We start from the raw sequence: 21,619 nt of genomic DNA, 5'->3' as shown, positions 1-21,619 counted from the left end.
CAGGATCTTTAGCTGAATTGGTGCATTATTTTGTACACCAGACTAAATGGACTTCATTAGATCTAACTCACAAGGCTAAAATTGCTGAAATATAGTTAGGGAATGATGCAGCAGCCTAGAAGGAAAGATACCTTATATAGGAACCATTGCTTCATAATTATAGTAAGCTTGTATTGTGCTTGCTTTGCTTTAAGTTTTGGTATGCCATACTGTGCCTTAAGGGATTGTTTATAGTTCACAAGATGAAAGAACACATTTTAACTGCAAATCTTAGCAGTCAAGAATCTGAGCATCAAAGTAATACCTATTTCTTCTTGGATCAACTTATCCTTTAATAAAAATAAACTATCTAGGTGTGATTTTACAAATGTAACTTACAGAAATATATGTAATAGCTTTAATTATTCCTCACAAGGAGCAGAATCCAGCTGCTTCTTCTCTGCCTTTTAGGATCTGATGAGTACAGAGTTCCCCTTCTTCACCTGTCCTTTCACATAGCAGAATTAAGTGCTACATAGCAGTTTCTAGAAGTCTTACACTTCTGCCTTCACTCTGTCAGTTCCCAGGTGTTCAGTGCTAGGGTAGTGTGTGTGCATTTTATAATTATTTATTTAATCAGTAAATGCTTCACTGCCTCTCCCAGGTGTTCTGGTACTTCCAAAATTTTTCAGGAGTCAAATTTTAGTGAAGAAACAACCCTGTTGGGCTTGGTACCTGTATTGTACGTTATTTCAGGTTTGCCAGAGCACCCTTTTGTTTTCTCTGACACTGATGCACAGATACATTAATAGAGATTATTGGGTTGATTTTTGAATCTCCACAGTCAGATTACAAATTAAAGGAACAAACAAGAACAGATATAGGTACTTGCACTTGAGTCCAGACTTCCAGGAACTTCATAAAGCAGAACTTGCAGCTTCACGTTTGAAAGTCTGTAGTATTGGTGACAGCCAGTCCTTCCATCCTTTCTGGTGGTGTTCTGTGAAAAACACTTTTAGATGATGTTCACAAAGGTGTAAAAACCACAGGAACTTTGTTTCTTGCAAACCTTTCCATAAAGGGGAGTGTTTTCCTCTCTGTGCTCTTGTATTTGCTGGGCAAGCCCAAGCAACTGAGTCCATAAATGCTTGCATGGCTTCTTGCAACACAGGGACTTAACTTCTCTATTTTTTGTATTTGTGAGTACTGAAAAGGCTGCAGTTTCAGGAGACTTTATAAAGATTCATTTTACTGTGTTTTTCACCAGTTAATCTGAGAAAATGCCTTTCTTTTAGTCTCACTTCTGCTTAATGCTTTATTCTTATTTAATCTGTCCCGTTATAACTGGGGGAAGGGAGATTTTTTGTGTATGTGATGTAGCATAAACCTAAGTGATGGTTTGCAGTTCAAGATATAGGAACTTCTATAGATCAGGAAAAATGGTCCAGACCAATAGTGCTTAACTTCACTTGCAAATAAACTTATTTCAGTGATGTTGCTTATAAGGATCATCTCCTTCCAGAGAAATTATATGTTGACATGGCACTCAAATTAGAAAGGCAAAAATACCAAAGGCAAAACAGATACTGTTCTAGAGCTCTGACTCATAAAAGTAAACTACTTTTTATGTTTCTGAGTTAATTGCATACAGTGGCCTTTTTAGGGTGTATATGATAGGTTACACGGGCTTTCAGTATGTCTAAGCAGGCTTAGGCTAAAACTGCATAACAAGTTTATATGTTGAAATTTAATATGCAAAGTAATTTTAATGAGCAGAGTTGGAGCAGGAAAGCATTTCTTTATTGCATTTTCTGAAGTGAATTTTCATTCACATGATCAAGTTGTTTATACAGTATATTATACCTTGAAATGAAATGTAAGAGAAGTACCAATCTAAAACAATCTTAAAACATGAGCAAATATAAAATCTCTATGTTTTCAAAGTGTTTTGATTTAATTGCTGCTTAAAAAAATAATCTGATTGACATGTGAAAGGCAATACTAATCCAGTTAATGCTACTAACATCTTTTTCATTTCCTCTGTGTAGCTAACCTGTTTGGTTTTTTTTTTCGTTTGGTTGGGGTTTTTTTGGCATAACTTTTATATTTTCTGTAAATCTATCCTTTCATTTTCCCTCTTTGTGAAACAGGTATAGGCAGAGTGTCTTTTGGAGCTTTCTTAGGTAGGTGAAGTTTAACTTTTCTTGAAGTTTTTTTTTTTTTTTTTTTAATCTTTAAAGATTCACTCAGGAGTAGCAAATTTCTTAATATATGCATTTGTAAATAACGGAAAAAAATAAAACAAAAAAATTCTTGGGGTTCCCTGAATTTTGGGATCTTTCCATGAAAATTAAGTATGATCTAATTATCACAAACAGGGTAAAAAATTTAATAAGCAAGCATAGTGTGTCATCATTCTTGTTAATTTTTTGTCATAAACAATTCTCTTTTCTGTGTGGTGTGTAGAAATATCTCTACATTGTTTTCCCTTGAAATATTTTGGCTGTAATTTAATCTCTATGATTTTAAGAATCATTCAGCATAGATGTTGTAAGAAAAATAATCAGTACAGAATAAAAGATCCAAACTAGCAAAATTTCTAGCTGGGAACTTATGGTGGGTAAAAATCATTCTTACTAGTAGAAAAATTTACTCGTTATTATGAGAGAGTCCTGCTTATAAACTCAGATTCTGTTTCCCCTAAAAGTTGCTTCAGCTGCAAAACAGTGTGAGGACCATAAAGGAACTCTGAAGTTCCTGTCTAAATAAAATAATTTGCAAAAGCAAAAGGCTTAGGTTAACTTTCTGTTGCTTTATTGCCTATTTTTTTGTTTGTTTTATTGGACAATAGCATAAGCAAATAATTAAGAGACTTTTATTGACTTTGCACTGGAAGTTCCAGTTTCCATGTTACTGGTTCCAATTACTTATTTTCCATTTTTGTTTCTGCAGATGTTGCCTTTATCACAACTGTGACCTTCCTGTGGAAAGTGTCAGCAATCACTGTTGTAAGCTGTCTTCCACTTTACATTCTCAAGTACTTGAAGCGCAAGTTCTCTCCTCCAAGTTACTCCAAGCTTACCTCGTAAAAGTGATTATATTCCTATGGTTTTTCACTCACACCAGTCTGCAGATTGCATATTCACTGTGCTTTAGTGTCTGTGGATTCATATTGGACTAAAGAAACTTAAAAAAAAATCAAAAATCAAAAGGGATAGCATGAATAGAGCACAAAAAGAGGAGGAAACATCTGATAGAAACAATAACACAGAAGTACACTAACAACTATCAGAGATAAACTAAATTTTCTTCAAGTTGATTTTCCTTTTTTTTCTTTCAGTTGTTATGATTATAAAATAAAACCAAATTACCTTTGATTTGACAATGCTTCTGAATGGTTTCATTGCTACTGTGAAGGATCTTTTGCTACTGTAAAGGATTTTTTCCAACTATGTTTACCTTCTGCAAGTTAAATTGAACCTTTTGTAATTTATTACATAAATTTCCATCTTTAATTTTTGTATGACTTCCTAATTCAAGCCCTTTCTTTTAATCTTTATATATGGAAATGTTTATTTATCCATACTTACTCTAACAAACCTAATACCTGTAAATGCCTGTGTCTGTACTAGCAGCTATTACTCCTCATCAGACATTGATTAATATGCACTATTTGAATTATGTACTGATATCTGCATAGCACAGTATTATTTTAGGAGCTGTTGTCCTATTCTGTACTCTCCATTTCTGGCACCAGTAAATTACAGATGTGTGATGTTGACAGCAGTTCTTTAAATGCACATTACGGACAGGTTGCATAAAAGCTGTTTAAAAATTAAATTATAAATTCTGTACATAATTCCACAGTACTTATTGATCTGTACAGATATGAAAACGTGGCTGCTCAGTAAATATGTTTTAAAGTTCTTATTCATTTTGTATTTGTAAAACTGCAAATAGTGTCAAAGTACATTTCTATATATGAGAAGTCCAGTAAACCTTGTATTAGCTAATATGTCTAAATTGCCTTGTAATCTGTTTACTTAGGTTACTCAGGTAAAAGAAAATAAGAGGATCACATGAACATCATGGTAGGAAAATCTGTCATCTTCCAAGTTGTAAATGTTATGTTTTTATAACTTAGTTTGAGTGCAAACTTGTCAAAAAAAAAAATCAAAACATTTTTCCTTGTAAGCTGTCAGTGTTGAGTGTCTTGGCTGAGTTATGACACTTTATCGCAGCTGATTTGTTCCAGAAACTCAAATACTCTGATGCAATCTGTAGGGTCCAAATCTTGCACACTGTACTGGCAAGTAGGATATATTAATTTTCCATTTTGATATAACTTTGTTTTCTCACGAAGTACATATAATGAATTTGGCAGAGTCTATAAATCAGAGGAAAGGAACAACACAACTGTTCATGCTTTCTTTATTAAATATTTATGTGTGTGTTTTTAAAACCCATTTAATATTGATGTCATTTTTATGTTTGACTGTATGCCTTTACAACATAATTCCTTGTTTAGTCTCTTTTCCCTTATGCCATTATTTCTTTGGAAGAGTAATATTTAAGTGATAATTATAACTACTTCCTGGGAGAGCGGAGGAAACAACTGCAGAGCTATTTGGATTCCACCCCATTCCATTAATTTCTGTTTTCAAAGTTTTTATAACTAGCTATTTATCTTTTTTCATTTTCATTCCTCATTATAAAAGCAATAAAGCCTAATTTCTACCAAATATTAGTGGTATATGTATTAAATAAACTACTGAGGTAGAGTTTCCTTTAATTACCCAACATCACAAGACTAATTTGCCCTGTCCCTCTGTGAACTCACTTCTGTAAATCCCCACAAGATGTCGCTGTTCTTGCATATTAGCAGGAGCCTTTCTGCATTTGGTGTGGTTTTGCCAAGATGCTCCTGATTTACGTTTTTAGATTAGTTCTGTGGTAGTTTTGTTACTGATTTGCTTTAATTTCTTTGTTTTCCCAATAAGTGGTAATTACTTTCAAACAATTAAGAAAAGTCACTGGTGTGCAGTTCTTCTGAAATGTTGGTGGTGTTTTTTTCAGATCTTTTTGTCTTACACATTGTGGGCTCACAACCATATGCATAAGCAAAAGCTCAGACTTGGTCGTCTTTCATCTATACATCACATCTCTGAAATTTGGCAGAAAATGAGGAAAAAAACCCAGAAATTAAACTAACAGCATGAAAGTGATAGTGTTACTGCAATACAGCTATATGAGACACAATTTTACCCATGAGTAAAGAGCTGCTCAGTTATAACTTAAGTGTAGGTATATTAATTCCCAGCATTAAAACTCTTAAGGTTAGTGTGATAGCAAATGTATAGGTTCTGAGCTATAAGCCTTTCAAAAGTGGAGTCAGTTCTCTAAAGTGCCTGCTCCCTTAGTATTTCCAATATACAGCAAAGGTCCACTTTCAGCTCACACTTTGTTTTAAGGATTGTGGAAGCCTGATTCAAGTCACCTTGCTTTTGAGGTTCAACTTGCATAAACAGATCTAGGCCTTGGCTCTGCAGCCTACACCCAGAAGTACCTTAGATTTTCTTGGTATTAAATAAATGTTTACTTTTGTGAGCTCCTATGTCAAATATGTATTTCTGAAATAGTAATCATGTCTCTCTGAAAACATATTTGGAAAACAATTTCAGAACTGGGACAGAATGGAGGAGCAAGGTGTGACCAGGAAATACATCTTCACCAAAGTAACTTACATAACAATACATGGACCATGTTTAATAAGCACATGAGCTGAACACCTAGATTTCCAATGTAGTTTGATGGAAGAACAGAGGGAAATAAGAGATCCTGCAAAAAAGGAGAATACTGGTAATTATATTGGGTTTTTCTGATGCTATTCCAAAATTATGTTCATGTAACTGCTGGAAAACATTTTACTGTATAAGATATTAGTTTGCAAATAGAAGATAAATCCTTGCATGCTTAACATTAAATCTGTAGCACACATCCATGAATGTGAGTGCTTACACCAATGCTTTTATGTTCAAATTGAGCTTGCTGACTCATGCAACCAGAATTCGGCTGTGTAGTATCTCCTGTTTTCTTCCTAAACCTTCAAAGTGGTTGTCAAAAAATGTGCCATTGCTTTTATATATACACTGGAAGTGTTTGTTATCTTGATGAGCACCTTCCACTTGAGCAAGCCTGTATTTACAAATGTCCTACCCTTCATCTGCAAGAGTGTGAGCTGAAACTTTTCTTCAGTCTCCATTTGAAGCACATCTGAAAGAGGGGGCTTTGCAGTTGGGAACCTTTTTGAACTGGACAGCATTTCTGTAGGTATTTAAGCAAGAATTTTGATAGCCAGCTATACAGTTAAACAGTTATGCTGTTCGTCATGAGGCTCAGCTTCTATAGGTGAAGAGGAGGTGATTTCCCCACATATTGCTCTTGCAGGGTTCACTGGAGGGTTCCTTCACCACTGGAGGCTGAGCCTGTTCAAGCCTGATCCACCTGGGGTTGCATATTAACCTCATATTAACCTCGCTAGTGAGCGAGTCCTGGCTTGCTGTACAAATGACAGTATGGACTTTTTCAGAGGCTTTAGAGATGGGCTGTTAACAGAGATACCCTGCTGTGACCCCTTTTCCTGCTTCTGCAGAGCTGCGTATTCCTGGGTTTTATATTGGCAAAATAAAATTAAAGAGGCTTGCATCTGTTTCACACTTGCACCCCTTCACATGCTCAGAGCTATTAATGTGGCTCCAACTACTCCTGCAGGGCAAAGAAATTAACTGCAGATTATGTGGGCTCTGGATGGACAGTTCTCCTTAAAATATGACAGCCACAGAAGGAGATTAGGCTTTCCTGCTCTTGCTAGTGATGCAGAAACTGTTCCTGTATGTCCTGCTTACACTGACATCCATTTCAATTTTACCTTCCATAGAGTTTCTCCTTATTTTTGCTGCCCAGAAAGGAAAAAAAAAAAGGTCAGCAGTCTCTTATAATACTTAATTGAATAACATTTCTGTATCTAGGCTGTTATTATTATAACTCAATTGAAACTTGAAGGCAACCAAAAAAGCCCTTCGATATGTTAGCCCCCTGTAGGGAGGAAAATCAGTACAAGTGAACAAAGATAACATGGATCGAACATTATATGTAAATAAACAGGAGGCACAATGTCTTTAACACTGTGTTAAAAAGTGTAGGAATTTCTTTTATAAACAAAACACACTTAAAGCAAGATACTTCCCCATGAGTATTAACTACCCAACAGATGCCCTCAGCAGGGTTGACAGCTGTTACTGCAAGTGGGAATTTGCTCAGCCAATTGCCAACAAAATCCGCCTCAAATAGGCAATTGCACTGAAAGACCTATTTGCTACTTCATCAACCAAAACCATAGTTCTGATCAAAATATTTTACAGCAGAGGTGATGAAAACTGGATGCTATCAACAGAATAATGAGAGCAAGCTCTGCAGTGGAGTTGACAAATTCTGCTTTATTCTTCCATTCCTGACCAGGTTTTAGCAGAGCTGCAGCTGAGGTTTCTCATGATCATAGTCTCCTACTCTCCTCTAGCATGCTTTCAAAGTGAGATGGTCATCAGCAATATTAAACTTCTAAATTGCTCAAAAAAGCAGACTTGATTAATTTTGACTTTGGAATTTAGCCTTTATGCATTACTGAGCTATGAAAAGATCATCATCTGCTCTAAGGAGATACTGTGTGCTATAGCTGTGATGCATGATAAGTATTTATGTGCCTGGCTTTATTCTTCTGGCAGTAAACTATCTTTATGTCCTCTGCTTTTGACAGAGGAAAAGAAAAAGAGCTAAGAAAAAGAGCTTTGGTTATAATGATCATGTAGCTTTAAGCAAGCAGTACACAAAATAGACCATTGTATTTTTTATTTGTAGAGCTGCTTTCCATTGTTTCTCTATAATGTACACATCTAGTTTTTTCCATGGGCCCTCTGTGTTTTGCTCTAAGTTCTAAGCATGCATTTGATTTTGCAAAGTAAACACACGTTGTGTGGAAGCAAATTATAGATGACTACTTCAAAAGTCTGTTGAAAATGAATTCCTGACTAGAAGGCTGGGGGATGTTAATGGATGAGCAGACCTGCAAGGGGTAAGTGTATGTACATATGTTTTGTATTTATTGCAATTATCTATTGCCTATTTGAAGGAGAGATCTGGGAATTCTCAGTCAAGATGCTCCCCAGGGGAAAAGCTCTATGCTGCATGTGCTCAGTAGAGGAAGACGAGCTGTTGTTTCCCCTGTGTGTAATTGCTGGTTGCTGCCTCCTCTTGCTGTTGAATTCCAAATTCATCTGCAGGAACACAGCTACACAGGTACTTTCTCCCAGAGCTTCTGCTTCCCAGAGTACCTTCTCCCTTCATTAGGGTGTTGACTCTTCCATGACAGTCACTTGTATATGTCTGTTGGTTATCTTGATCCCAGCTGAATGAGGTTTATCCCAGCTGTAGAAGGTAATTTTCTGTGTGAGTGTCACGAGCAGGACAGGTGATGTGGTCTAGTACATACTTACACTTATCCAAATGCAACTAAAGCAAATGTAGACAATCTGTGATCAAAAATAAATAAATGCGATAAACCTGTGCACGTACAATTTTATCAAATTCTGGGAAGGATGTGAAAGGAAACAAAAGCTAATGGCTTTGAAACTTTTACTCTATGGCTGTAGTGATTTTGTCTTGCTTATAGTTGCTTTTCTATTTCTTGCATAATCTTCTTCATGTGAGAAAATAGTAAAATATTTCAAGTTACTAAATGATTAATCTGATTTTTTAAAATAACCTAGCTGGAGGCGTTCACATTACCTTCCTACCTGTACATGGCTAGTTTTAATTCTGGTAGGTCCTTTTACATCCTTTTTGGTATTATAATGCATAGAGGGTTGAAAGTTGAAAGCAACATATGAGGATATCTGTACATTTGCTCCGAAATTGAATGTTATACTGAAGAATGCCAAGATTTAAAATTTAAGAATTTTGAAGTGTTTTAATTTACAATTATTGTATGATTCTATGAAATAAGAGGTGGAAGGCAGAAATCTGCTGCCCACAGCAGCTTAGGTTTTAGATGCCCTTAACTTTTGCAGACTTCAGAGAAAAAAATCCACGTGAAACAAGAAACCCACATGGCAAATCTTAATTGAAAAAAAGAAATAATAACATTTTAAGAAAGTAAGCCTTTTAAGATGACTGTGAGACTCACACCTGAATATCTGGAACTACTGAGAAATCGTGTTTTTAACGACCCTTTTTGGGAACACCTGCCTGAAAGAAACAATTCCAGACAGTCAAAATGCCTTGCATTTCTGCCTAGCTCAGGTATCAGTCTGGCCCTGCTTGCATTAGAAGATATTTGATTTCTCCTGGCCAGGAATGACCAGGATGGGCTGTCACATTACTTGCATTGTCATGTTACCCTGATAAGGGCAACCATAGTGAGGTCCCTCTGTGCTTTGGTTCAGCTGTGCCCACTGGAATGTTGGGACACAGGTGGAAGTCCCCAGCCTGAGCAGTTCTCCAGCTGTTGAAACAATTGACTTCTGTGTAAACTGGTTTGTAGTGCTGGAAGGGAAGCAGGGAGGAGAAAAATAAGCTCTCTCTGTATGAACTGAAGCAGATTTGGGAGGATTGGGAAAAAGCCAGGCTGCAGTCACATAACCATGCTGCCAGCTTGCCATCTGTCCAAAAGCAATTACTTGGAGATGGCAGGTGAGGAGGGAGAACAAGGTTATAGCTGAGCTGTAACGCAGAGCCAGCCACAGGCACTGATCTGGTATGTGGCAGCACAGGAGTCTTTCTTCTTGACATGCAGATAACTCACTCTGCCAGTTCAGACGTATCATCACTGTGAGTGATGGAGTTCACTGCTGGAGAGCAGGGAAAGGCTTCTTACAGTAAAGCCTGCCCTAGAGGCAGCTACCTCAGGGCACGGCAGCAGAAATTTCCAAAAGTGCAGAACTTTTAATGTTCTGGTCAGACACTGGAAAAGCCTTTGGAGGCAGAAGGCTGGGGAAGAAAATGGGGGAAATTTCATTTTGATTAAGGCCCAACAAAAACCCTCACCCCTCCACCCTGTGCTACACTGGACAGTGCAATGGAACCTCCAGACTGTGCCATGCTGCAGGATCCATGCAGCCCTTTGTAGCTTCCACCTCCCACCCTGGAGAACAATCCGAAGGCAGCTTGCAGGAGCCCTGAGCCAAGTCTGTGGGGTTGTCTGTCTGGCCCTGTGCCACCCAGTGCTCGGTGTGCAGGCACAGCCAGCCCCTAAGCACAGCATGCTGCTTTGGCACTGCGATCATAGCAAATCACTTGGCATCACCTTGGGGACATCAGATCTCCCTCGGTCTTCCTGCAAACCATCTTGTTTTTTGTGTTTTGATCATTTGATTGGCCAAGTCTTTGCCCTAGCTATTCATCAGCACCTTCCATTCCTGCTTGTGATGTTCTCCTCTGAGTAACCGGGGTGTCTGGGGCCTCTTTGAAATTGCAGCCTGCTGATCTTGTAGCTGTTGACTCAAGCACAGATGCATCTGCATGTGGGTCAGGATTGGTGACTACAGTCAAGGCTTCATTTGTTTGTGTTGAATTTATTTTTAAAGATGGGACACAAATTCCATGAGAGAGACTCTTTGGTGATCATGTGAAGAGAATGACCAGGCAGCTGCATGTGGCTGAGCTGCTTTCTGGCAAGCTGAATTCAGTATATGCCAGTATATACTGGCAGTAAGGGAGACATTTTGGAAGGAAGACACCAGATAGAGCCCTCCAGCAACTCATGGAAAACATGAAAAACAAAGGCTTCTCTATAGTCTTTCTTTTACCTGCCAGTCCTGTTTGAGTTGCAGACATCTCACAGCTCTTCTATTTTGTGTCCCTCCTTTTTTGGTTTGATACTTTTCCCAGGCATAAAAAATGTGGGAACTTTATCTCTTCTTAAGAGAAAGAAAAAAAATGGGAGCTGCTTGCAAGTCTGAAATACAGCAGTTAATCAGCTTCATATTACACAAATTTCAATGAGAGTATCAAAACCAGAGACAGTAACTAAGAACTTGAGATGTGAGGTAAGTCAAGGGGGAAAGCTAATAATTTCCACTGTTTTGCCCATGCAACAATTTCTATTCCCAGTCTATTCCACCAGAAGCGACTGGTGATTTTAAATAATACTATTTTTAAGATGTTTGTTTTGTAAGTAGGAGCCTGGTTTCCAAAAAAAAAAATAAATAAATAATAATAATAATAATAAGGCTAAATATTCACTGTACAGGCCTTCAGTCTCTTGATTAATCTTAAGCTGGGCAACCAAAATTATCAGATTGAACGGAATAAACCATAGTACATGAGCAGCAAATAGATAATTGTTTTTGGTATCACATTATGGAGCTGAGTAGGATGCTGTAGATAACGGTACAGGTTATTCAGAGAGAGAGATAAAGATCCCCTTTACTCATTCAGAGACTGACAAGGGAAGAAGTCTTGCCACCACTGAGAATGTACGGAAGTGAGAAAATACAACAAGTAATAGTGAGAGAGAGTGAGATGATAGGGCTAGGATTAGTCTGTAAGGAGAAAGATCCTAGGATGTCCCGACGTGACTTGGGAGGAAGGAAATGTTACCTTTTTCTTAGAAGGAGGCAGAAGTTTCATCAAGGTGGTAAATCTACTGATTTAAAGTCTCTAACATGGGAGGGCTTGTTAGTGTCATTTACACATGGCATGAAGGACGGACTTCTTCACTTTCAACCTGAGATTGGTCATCTTTCTTGTTTAAGGCACATCCCCTTAGGGACTACTTCACTTGGATTTGAATTTTTTTACATGAAAATAAAGTATGCATTTTTTTCTATATTCAGACATGGTCACTCTAGAAGTTATCTGGTTAACTTTGGTGTAATTCTGTACCCATCGCTCAATTTTCTTCTCATCCTCCAGATTACTGCAGTCTTACAGAAATATGTGCACTTCTGAGTACAGGAAATACACCTACAGGGGCTTCTTTCCTGCTCACAGCTCTGCCTTGGTGCTGCGTCTGGGCAGGTTTGAGCAGGTGCCCTGCTGCTCTGCCCCTTCCCGGAGCTCCTCAGCGATCAGCTCTTTGTTGTAGCTGTGTTCCAGCCAGCGAACTGCTCGAACTCCTGTTAGTCTCGTCCATGGAAAGCACGACCAGCGCTGTCAGAAGTGATTAGTGTGGAACTTAAGCGATAGAACTGAAGCTTCTTAGCACAGCGTAGTGACCGAAATAGCTGGACGCGCGTTCCAGGGAGCCGGCAGTGGGTCTGTACAAGCTCTCCGTGCCAACCCAGTTTCACAGCCACCAGCCCCTTTCACCCAGTGGGAAGCAGTACCTGCATCGTTTCCCTTGCCGTTCAGGATCCGTGCTTTCCAAAGGTGGGCTCGGTTCCAGTTTGAATGATTGATCCGTTTAAGTAGATAAGCGTTAACATCAATAAACATGGGGGGTTTTGCTTTAGTTTATTTCCAAGGGCAAATTTCTTGTGAAAGCTGGTGTTTTTATATAGCCACAAGAGGGCGATGCAAGCCAACAAATAAGTAAAATTACACATTCATGGTCATCACAACCAAGGGATAAGAATCCTTCTTTCAAAGCACACGGTGCTCGTTTTCTAAAACTGTTTCCACAGTATGCGGAAAAAAGTTTCCTGAACGGTAAAAATTTTAAATTTTTAAATCCTTAAATTTTTCAGATAAGACAAAATTCTGTTATGTAAAGGGTTTCTTTCCAGTTCAATTGCTGTCAAACAACATCACCACAAGTGCTGCCACTGAGGATGCAGTCTCAGTGACAAGCTAATTTATTTACCAGTGTGGGTGTTGAAAGGTGAAGGTATTTCTGCCAGCAGTCCATCCAGGCTAGCTTCAAACCAAATTCTTGGGAATTCAAGAGCCCTCGCCCTCTCAGGCACTTTTGTGTTTTTTATTGAACTTTTAATTGGGTGAAGGGAGAAGGAAAAGCCCTTAAAAAAGAAACTACCCCACAAAGTGTTTGCTGTGATAATGTCTGGATGGTGGAGGCAGCTGGGTCAGGACAGGCTTTGTGACGGGGCTCTCATTAGCCACCTTTTGCCAGATATGCTGACCACTAGTGCCAAGCATCAGAAGCAACACGATACCATGCTCCTAGCAGGACAGGATATTTCATCTCAGCAAGACACACCCCTCCTCACCGCTTCGGAATCAACGAACTCCACAGGGCTGCTCTGCCAGACCCAGAGTTGTGCTGTGGTCTCTGAACTGAACCAGCATCCTGGTAGCCCTTCCCTGCCTTCTCCTGCCTCACTCCAGACCTTCACAACAACATTCCTGAAAGACTCTCATCACTAAAACGTGAGCCCATGCTTTGGCCCCTCCATAGTTATCTCAAACGGATCTCTTACTACCCTGCCTTTACCTTCCTCTGATCTGCTACTGATACCAGCCTTAAATACTGTTCATCCAAGCCACTCCCAGGATATAAGAAGTCTTGCAATGGGCTTTATACCCAGGCAGTGGACTGCCTTCAAATGCCTCTGCCAGACAAAGTTTTTCCCTGAGGTCACCAAGTCTAGCTATCTATGAACTCTGAACAGAGGAGACACTCCTGCATGTGTTTGTGCCCATGCACGCACAGTTTCTCAGTCTGCCTTATCCTGTGGGTCACTCTATACCTGTTGGCACTCCAAGAACAGTGACAGGAGCTCCCAGGTTTGTGTACTGCTGGAACTCTGCAGCCCAGTGACCAGTGAAGGAGCTTTCCATAGGAAGGCAGAGAGGCTATGGTGGGTGGGAATAGCCTTTCTTTGTCCTGCTAGGGGTTGCTGGCCGCTTCTGTGAAATTGGTCTGCAGCCACTTATTGGAGTGCAGCCAGCAAAACTTGGAGCCAAATCCCAGAATTACAGACTTGACAGCTTAGGCTCGTGTAACTTGAGAAACACCATGAGACTTGCATTGTGGCACAGCTCTTGTGGACAGCTCAGGGCATCAGTTCTAGGCAGCTGGCAGGCAGCAATCCTTGAGCAGTGTGGCTTCCACCTCAAAGACTCACCTTTAGTGACAGATTCTTCAGGTGAAGTCCCAAAGGCAATTTCTGTGAAACAATTCCGTGAAACAGTCTTCAGCTCCAGTCTTTAGTCTGTCTTTTCTGCCTTCCCCAGAATCACCCTGGTGGATAGATACAGCCCCAGGAGGCTGTTCTGCCATTGCTCTGCCTCAAAGCTTAACAAAGGCATTCCTGTCTGCACAGCTCTGTCCATGTTGTTCTCTCTTGCACCACATGCACATCTGTGGGCAGCCTCCTTTTCATACACCACAGTTCAGAGGTTTCTTTAATTTCATAGTTTACTCAGTGTGCTTAAAAAGCAATCTGAAAATAAATGCAATTGGACTCTTGGAAAGAAGATAGTAATGCAAGTCCTGGAAGCAAAGGAGAAGAGATTAATTTGTACCATCTTCATGGTTTTCTGTAACTGTTCCAGGCCTGCGTTTGATGTATCTGTATTAACTTGATGTGGAAGAGTCTGTTGATGAGACCTGAGGCACAGTGCAGAAACAGAGCCTGGTGTTGGGAGGTTGTGGGGTTTCATAACACTCGTGGTTTCACTGTTGTGCCAGTGCACCGTTTAGAGCAGAAGAATCATGAGGTGCTTTTTGGCATTTTTCTTAGCAACGAGGAAAAGTATTCTCTGGCTTTGCAGAGGGGAGAGTCTCATATTTGGACTGCTGGGGCTGTGTTCATCCTGAAAAACTTTTCCATGGCTTTTGGAAGGTCCTGATCTACAGTGCATGCCAAGCAACTGCAATGACTTAACACATTTAGTTTTCAGAGATTCAACTGAGGGATCTCAGATAGAAGTTTAACCCTGCTAATGTTTGCAAATGTATCTTGTTCTAGCTGCTAGTGAATTTGCACTCTCACATACATCAACAGGTGCAAAAGAAGAGATGGGGTTCTTCCTGGGCCTTTCTGGTTCTGCATACTCATTTAGAAATCAATTTAATGCATTTTAATTGCCTATTTTTCTCCTTGGTTTTCTCTTTACAGCTACACACCAGCAAAAAATAATAAGGTAGAGTCTTGCCAGGCAGACTGCTAATGAGGAAGCTTGACTCAAGAAGATTTTAATTTTCAGCATTTGCTCTTAAAGATAGCTACTTCAGCATGTAGGGATGTCACAAAACAGGAATGCTTCTAGTGGAACGAAGACCTTGGGCTTGTACATAATTTCAGTACACAAACAACCAAAGCTATCCTTGACCAAACTACAGGAGTCTGGCAATCCTTTTCAGGTTGCTGGCCCCCTCAGTCAAACCACCTCAGTAAAGAAAACTCTAATTGTGCATGGAGTGAGGTGTGAAAAGAATGAGGGAGACAAAATTAAAGCTGTGAAAAGGGTGTATGTTAAAAGCCCAATCTCCTGCCAGCCTCTCAAGATCCTTCTGGCAAAGAGAAGCTTCTGTCTCTGCCAACCTGACTGAAGTGCCTCTCAGAAATTCCCCATCCATGGGGCATTTCTGTGAGAAACCAGAATTATCCAAGGTCTGTGGCATCCTTGGACAGCCAGAGCATTCAGGATAGCACAAAGTCACAATGGGTGTTGGGATCAAAGTCAGCCTACCTGATTCCACAGCGCCCCTGATTCCACAGCTATTCCAAGGTGCCCTTGATTCCCTGGTCACTCAGCCATTACCTTGGCACCACTAAATGCTGTATATGAACCTTGCCATTGCTGCTGAAGTACTACATTGCAGCTAGACAACTGTGTCACAAACTCCATTATAACCCTTCATGTCCAATAGCACACAGTTCCTATAATTTCATCTTTTAGGTTGAAAAGTTCCAAATTTCATCCTTGTCCAAGACTCCTGTCTTTGGAAAGGCTGGGCGGCTCAAAGTGTGGTGGAAATTATAGCAGAGTATTTCTTTGTAAAGAATATTTCTTTACAACATTGGACTGTAATTCATTACCTTCTTTACATCAAATGTAAAGGATGCGTCTCAATAGGGCACAGCCACAAGTGAGGGAATAAAACCTTGGCACCACATTTCATAACCTGGAAAATATTTAATTTCTCCCTAAATACCTCTCATCCCCTGAGTTACCCTAACATGCTGCAAGTACAGGGGAAAGGGGGAGCAGGGACTGGTGTATGCAAGCACCTGGCACAAGGGGCCATAGTCAAAACTGCTGCTACAGTAGTCCAAATCCTATTCATAAAGTTTGTGAAGGTGAGCCCAGGAAAGTTTAAAGCAATGATTTTGTGCTTGCTGGAATTTAACAAGGTTACTGACTCTGCCTCAGAAAATGAGGTCAGTAAAATGTATACAAGTATTGGAGGATCAATATAAGGAGGATAAACTTGGGTTAGAGAAGAGAGAAGTGCAATAAATAGCTCTGTGCACCAGAAGAGAGCTTATAGGGAAGACCTCCTGGGGCTCAGAGCCAGGACTTATTCCGTCTAAGAGTTTTGTACAAATGAGCCCAAGGCTGGCGTGATATGCCGGGTGTCCAGATGCGGATGACATCATGATAGGAGGGGAGGCAGCTGATAAATTTCAGGAACGCACTAGACTACAGGAGGATTTGGAGACACTGGGGGAACAGGCTAATACAAAGGAATTCAATATTACACAATAGAAGGTTATTCATTTAGGGAGAACCAATAGCACATATAAATGCAGGTTTAATGAACTAGAGCAGGAGGAAACTAATGAAGCCAAAGACTGCTGGTGCTGAGAAGCGGTAGGAATAGCAGCAGTCTGACAAGTAAATAATAGTGCAGCTGAGATATTGGAAAAGAGGGTTCATGCTGCAGGCAGGAAATCCAGAACATCACATCAGGTCATTCATTCCATGTGGCAGTGAGGGTGCTCCCAGCAGTGAACTTGAAGTATGAAAGAGGCTGGTCCCAGGTTATAGAGAGGAAGGCTACAAAGGGCTACTTCACTACTGGCCCTGCTCTGTGTACAGGGACATGGAACCTTGGATCTAAAATGAGATGCTTCCATATGCATGGAAGTGAAGGTGGCTAAGTACATGTTTGGACTCACAAGGCACTTGCCTGTGACCACAGATCAAGACATGCTGCCTTTGGAGTAAATTGGCTCAGTCTAGGTCTCCTCTGGCTGTGGCGGTAGATGCACTCAGGGACCAAGCACTGCCAGAAGGTAGAGAATGAGAAGGACTTACAGAACCTGTCACTAAAAGCAGAATTTCCAGGGGTTGTAGAGCTTATGGGCTAGGCAAGAGGGAAAGAAGTCCCTTCTGCACTGGAAGGGCATGTGCAGCCTTTCCTGACTTCTGACCATCTGGACTGCTGAGTGGAGCAACATTTCTGCACATGTAGACACCCCAGGCTTTGTGTCCATCTTCCTGGGTCACTGCTTCCATTAAGCCTCCTGCAGTAATCCTGCTCCTTCAGTTGAAATATGGACGTCTGGGGAAAAAAATGCTTTGCACTGCCTAAAAATGAAGGTGTGATCCTGTGCCCCGGAGGATGGATGAGGTGAAAGCCGCTATCTCCATAGTGTGCAGGAACTGATCCCTACCACAGGTCCCTGTCTGCCACAGACATCGTAAATCTGATGTTTCCCTTCCCTAGGAGAAGGGTCTGCTCTGCTGCCAGCTTGAGTCCCTGTGTACCCAATGAGCCTTTCCCTCATTAAGTACTTCTGAATGAGGCAAAAAATGTGTTACCACTCCCTGTACCAGCACCTGGGGAATTCTGAAACTTTAAATATTTCCAGAGCTAAAATATGATGCCTGGTACAAAACCTTATCACTTTTTCTTCACAAGTCTGGAAATACCACACAAAGTACCACTGGAAGTATGAATAGAGAGTTAGACATGCTCTTATTTTTTAACCATCCTGCATTGCACATTCCATCAGCAGGATCCAGGAAGAAATGCAGAGCATCGGTATTTTCATTGTTGATGGTTGTTTTGCCATGTGAAGAGAGTTCCTGTATTGCCATGGTGAGACCCCAGGTCACGCAACAGAGACAGAATTCAGCCAACTGCTGGCACCCACCTCAGCTGGGACAGCTGCAGGGAGGATGCTGCACATTGACCCAGCCAGCAGCAAGGGTCCCGCCCTGTACCTGCCCACAGTTTGGGTTTGTGCAAGGGGCAAACTCAAAAGGAAACAAAGGGGCACTGATGCAGCCTGTATCATTATGAAATTATTTCCCTGAACTAATGTCTCAGTTTAATTCAGTCACAGCTTTCTCTATATGGGTCTGGTGCAGCTGTCTGATGTCTATCTTGATTTTTAAAAGTCGGTGTCTGAACAGATGACTGTAGCTCCAAAAAGCTTTAAGGTCCTTTGCCTGCAGTCACTGGCTGCATTCCTAAACTGTTGTTTAAAAAGAGTCCACTAAATCAAAAGCCAGGTAAACCAACACAGCACTGAACATCATAGTGAGACCAGTTATAAGGTAAATTATAACATTATTCAAGCACACAAAATTCCTCCTCTGGCATTTGTCCTGCTAAGTGCAATGCACCTTAAAAGTAGTGAAATGATTTCTGGCAGCCTGTGAAAGAGGCTGTGTCAGGGGGATGGGAGGCTGAGCCCAGCCTCTACCTTTGCATCAGCTTCCAACTCTGGGCAGCAGCCGGCCACTGCTCAGGTTTGAAAGGTTTATGGGTGGGTTTTCAAAATGATGCTGTACCAGCCATAAACACTGACCATGTGCTGTCTCTGTTTCCAGCAAATCTTGTTACAATTTTCAAAGCAGGGGACTAGAAAGACTTTAATTAGGGCCTTGGTTAGGGAGGCTTGAGACTTATAAATTTTTTGTTACAATGAATGAAATTCTGAACAGATGCAGATGCTTTTGAAGCTGCCAAGACTCAAAAGATGGGCATGCAGACCCTAAGGAGATGGCCACTATTATGAATGTTAGATATAAAAGGCTGTAAGGATACGAGCGCAAGAAGCCCAAAACAGGACAATAATTCCATGCAGAGCATGGGTGTTTTTTTCTGATACATATCTTGGATTATGGGATTCTGTGCATTTATTGTAAGAAAATATTTGATACTGGTAAACACTGGAGAGAGGGGTTCCCCCCCATCCTGCATTCAAAACATTTTTGTGTCGACAAAGCTGAAAGTTTTCATTTTACAGGACATGGCCTGAAGAAAAAATTTGTCCCAAGTCTTGCAAGCAGCTCCGGGTGCCAGTCAGGCACAGCCTGTTGTGCAGTGCTACTAACCTAAATCCTCCGGTGGGGCAAAAATGAAGGAGTTTTGGTTGAATTAGAGGTTCCCAGAGAAATACTGTGGCTCCTGTGTGCAAAGGTTCATGCAAACCATCTCTCCCAGACTGCTGAGGCCCAACAAAAAGGAGAGAAAAGGAAAATGGAGGAGGGAATGCACAGACTCCCACAACTTCACATTATATGAAACTAATCCAAGTGCCCACTGGAGCCTGCATCATTTGGCTCCTTTCTGGAGCAAAGGAGCGGTGTTTGTGGCTGGTAGGAAGCATGTGTCAGATGGCCAAGCTGCACAGGGAATGCCAGCATGGCTCTGGGACCCACAGGTGGCTCCAGCATTGGGGCGCCCAGCCCAGCAATCTCGGCAGTGAGAAGTACTGCGATCCTGGGGCACTGCTCTGCACATCTGGGAGAGTAGAGAGAGGGGAGGCTCCTTTTCTACTCCTACCCTCCCTCCTGTAACATACAGATTTTTTTTTTTCTTCTTGTGATTTCTCCAGTACAAACTGATTGCTGTCAGGGCAGTGGAAAATGGGTGGGAACCCAAAAAGGCTCTGTTCCAAGGCAGAGGCTCTGTGGCCTGCTCTGTCCCCCTTCTTACCAAACTCTTATCCCTGTCCAGCTGCTTTCCCTTGGGAGAGCTGCAGTACACCAAGTACTGTCGCCCACGAGCACCACCTCGGTGTGCAGTCACACAGACGAGTTTCTCAGCCTGACCCAGGCCACACAAGCCACTGCATGCTGTCTCAGCCACAGAGGAAAGGTAGAGCAGGGCAGCTGATTAACCTAATTACTGTTTAAGTGCAGCAAGCACTTTGTTTTCAAGCACAGCCGCCTCTGTGGAGGGGAAGGGAAGCAGCAGCCCACCCCTTCCTTGCTGTAGGACATGCGGAGAGGGACTGCCCAGGGAGCCCATACAACTCTGTGGAAGATGTGGACAGTGAGAAGAAAGGGTCCAGCAGAAGCATTCCTGTGGAAAGATGGAGAAAGCTGGATGCATGCCATCGACAGGGGAAAGACACGTCCTGGCACAGCACTGGTGACAAGGGAGAATTTCTAGCTGGGATGAATGCTTGTACAGCCCTGTGTGAAGCAGAACCTGCTGGGATTTACCCATGAGGGATTAGAACCAGTCAATGAGGGACTAGATTTGGACATCAGGAGCCCTATGTCTGGTCTTAGTGCCCGAACTGGCATGCAGTGATACGCACAAAGGGAAAAGAAGAGTGCTGGGGGGTGAAGGAGCAGTAGCAGACAAATCTTCCCGTTGTGCACCCCTGACCTCTCCCACATGTGGGCTGTGATGGTCAGCATGTCATGTGGGGGCCCAGGGAGCTGCTTAGGATGAAGCTAGATGTAGAGATTTGCCTCTTGCATCTTCCCTGGCAGGTGAAGAAGCTCTACAGAATCATCAGCCCTGTCTCAAAAGTCAGGTGGGAGACTGATACTGGTCCCTGCTAACTCAGCACCAAAGGTCACTGAAAAGTACTCCAAATACTTTCATAATTTTTTGTTTCCCTCATTTTTTTTAGCTTGTTTTTACTTCTGTTGAAAGAAAACGTCTTGAAGTTAAAAATAATGACGGCCAATGGTGGCCGCAGCACTTACAGGCAGGATTTAGGGAGGAGATGTTGGGAAGCAAAGCGAAGAGGGCCAGGCAATATATGAGCCTTGGTGGCAGCACAGGACAAGAGACCTGGTATCGGGGACGTAGCTTTTAGAAGCACCGGGGCGCGTTTGCTACAATGATCCACTGAAACAACAGCCGTCTAAAAATAAGGTTGTTTTCTGTACTAAGCTCCTTTTAACTTCGTTAGTCATCACCGCCTCCCAAAATAAGTTCCGTGAAACAGCCTCTCCTAGTAGCGGCTGTAAACAAACTCGGGGAGGCGGGAAAGAGGCGCAGGGCCGAGGGAAGCGGAGGCGGGGCTGCGGGGGCGGCGGGGCCGGGAGCGGCGCGGCGAGGCTGGGGCGGGAGTCGGGGGTGGCAGCGGGGCCCGCGCTGCGCCGCCGCTGCCGGCTGCCCGCGCCGGCTGGCGGGGCCTTGGAGCGGCGCCACGGTGGTCCCGGCAACGGCATTAAACAGGAGGAAACAGACGGGAGATTCCGTCATTTCGGCCGAGAGCGGGGCGGGGGGCGGCAGGAGAGTCCCGCCGAGAGCAGCGGGGCTCTCGCTCCCCGCCCCAGCCTCTCGAGAAGCAGCCGGGATCTTCCCCCCGACTCCCCCCGCGCCGGGCAGCCTCGACAGCTGCCGCCGTGGGCGCGGGCCCGGGCACCGCGGCCCGCCGACCGCCGCCCCGTCAGGGTAGCTGGAGGGGGGGGAGGCTCCGTCAGCGCCGCCCCGCGCCCTCATCGCTCCGCGGCGCCCCCTGGCGGCGCCCCGGGG

At 42.3% G+C, this 21,619-nt stretch overlaps 2 protein-coding genes and 1 long non-coding RNA gene across 4 annotated transcripts in view; 2 read left to right on the top strand and 1 right to left on the bottom strand.

The window, feature by feature from the left end:
• ATP9B (ATPase phospholipid transporting 9B (putative)) overlaps window positions 1-4,721 on the top strand; it is a 155,126-nt gene extending 150,405 nt beyond the window's left edge. Inside the window, exons 29-30 of one of the 2 annotated variants that reach the window (XM_068200828.1) lie at window positions 2,130-2,162; window positions 2,932-4,721. In XM_068200828.1, coding sequence (XP_068056929.1) covers window positions 2,130-2,162; window positions 2,932-3,068 — 170 coding nt within the window. In that variant the 3' untranslated portion in view covers window positions 3,069-4,721. The remainder of the gene's footprint in view (window positions 1-2,129; window positions 2,163-2,931) is intronic. The other variant, XM_068200836.1, reaches the window with a different exon arrangement.
• The window catches only part of CTDP1 (CTD phosphatase subunit 1), a 318,905-nt gene that overhangs the window by 3,139 nt on the left and 294,147 nt on the right, over window positions 1-21,619 (top strand). The window lies entirely within an intron of this gene.
• LOC137480036 (uncharacterized) lies at window positions 9,145-12,988 on the bottom strand. Its single transcript, XR_011002675.1, has 3 exons — window positions 11,275-12,988; window positions 10,839-10,987; window positions 9,145-10,020 (listed from the first exon to the last, which is right to left on the bottom strand). It is a non-coding gene; the product is annotated as an uncharacterized lncRNA (long non-coding RNA).

Source organism: Anomalospiza imberbis, chromosome 1, assembly GCF_031753505.1.
Source record: "Anomalospiza imberbis isolate Cuckoo-Finch-1a 21T00152 chromosome 1, ASM3175350v1, whole genome shotgun sequence".
Taxonomy (NCBI): Eukaryota; Metazoa; Chordata; class Aves; order Passeriformes; family Viduidae; genus Anomalospiza; species Anomalospiza imberbis.
The sequence above is the reverse complement of the archived record's forward strand: the minus strand, read 5'-3'. Positions and strand labels throughout refer to the sequence as shown.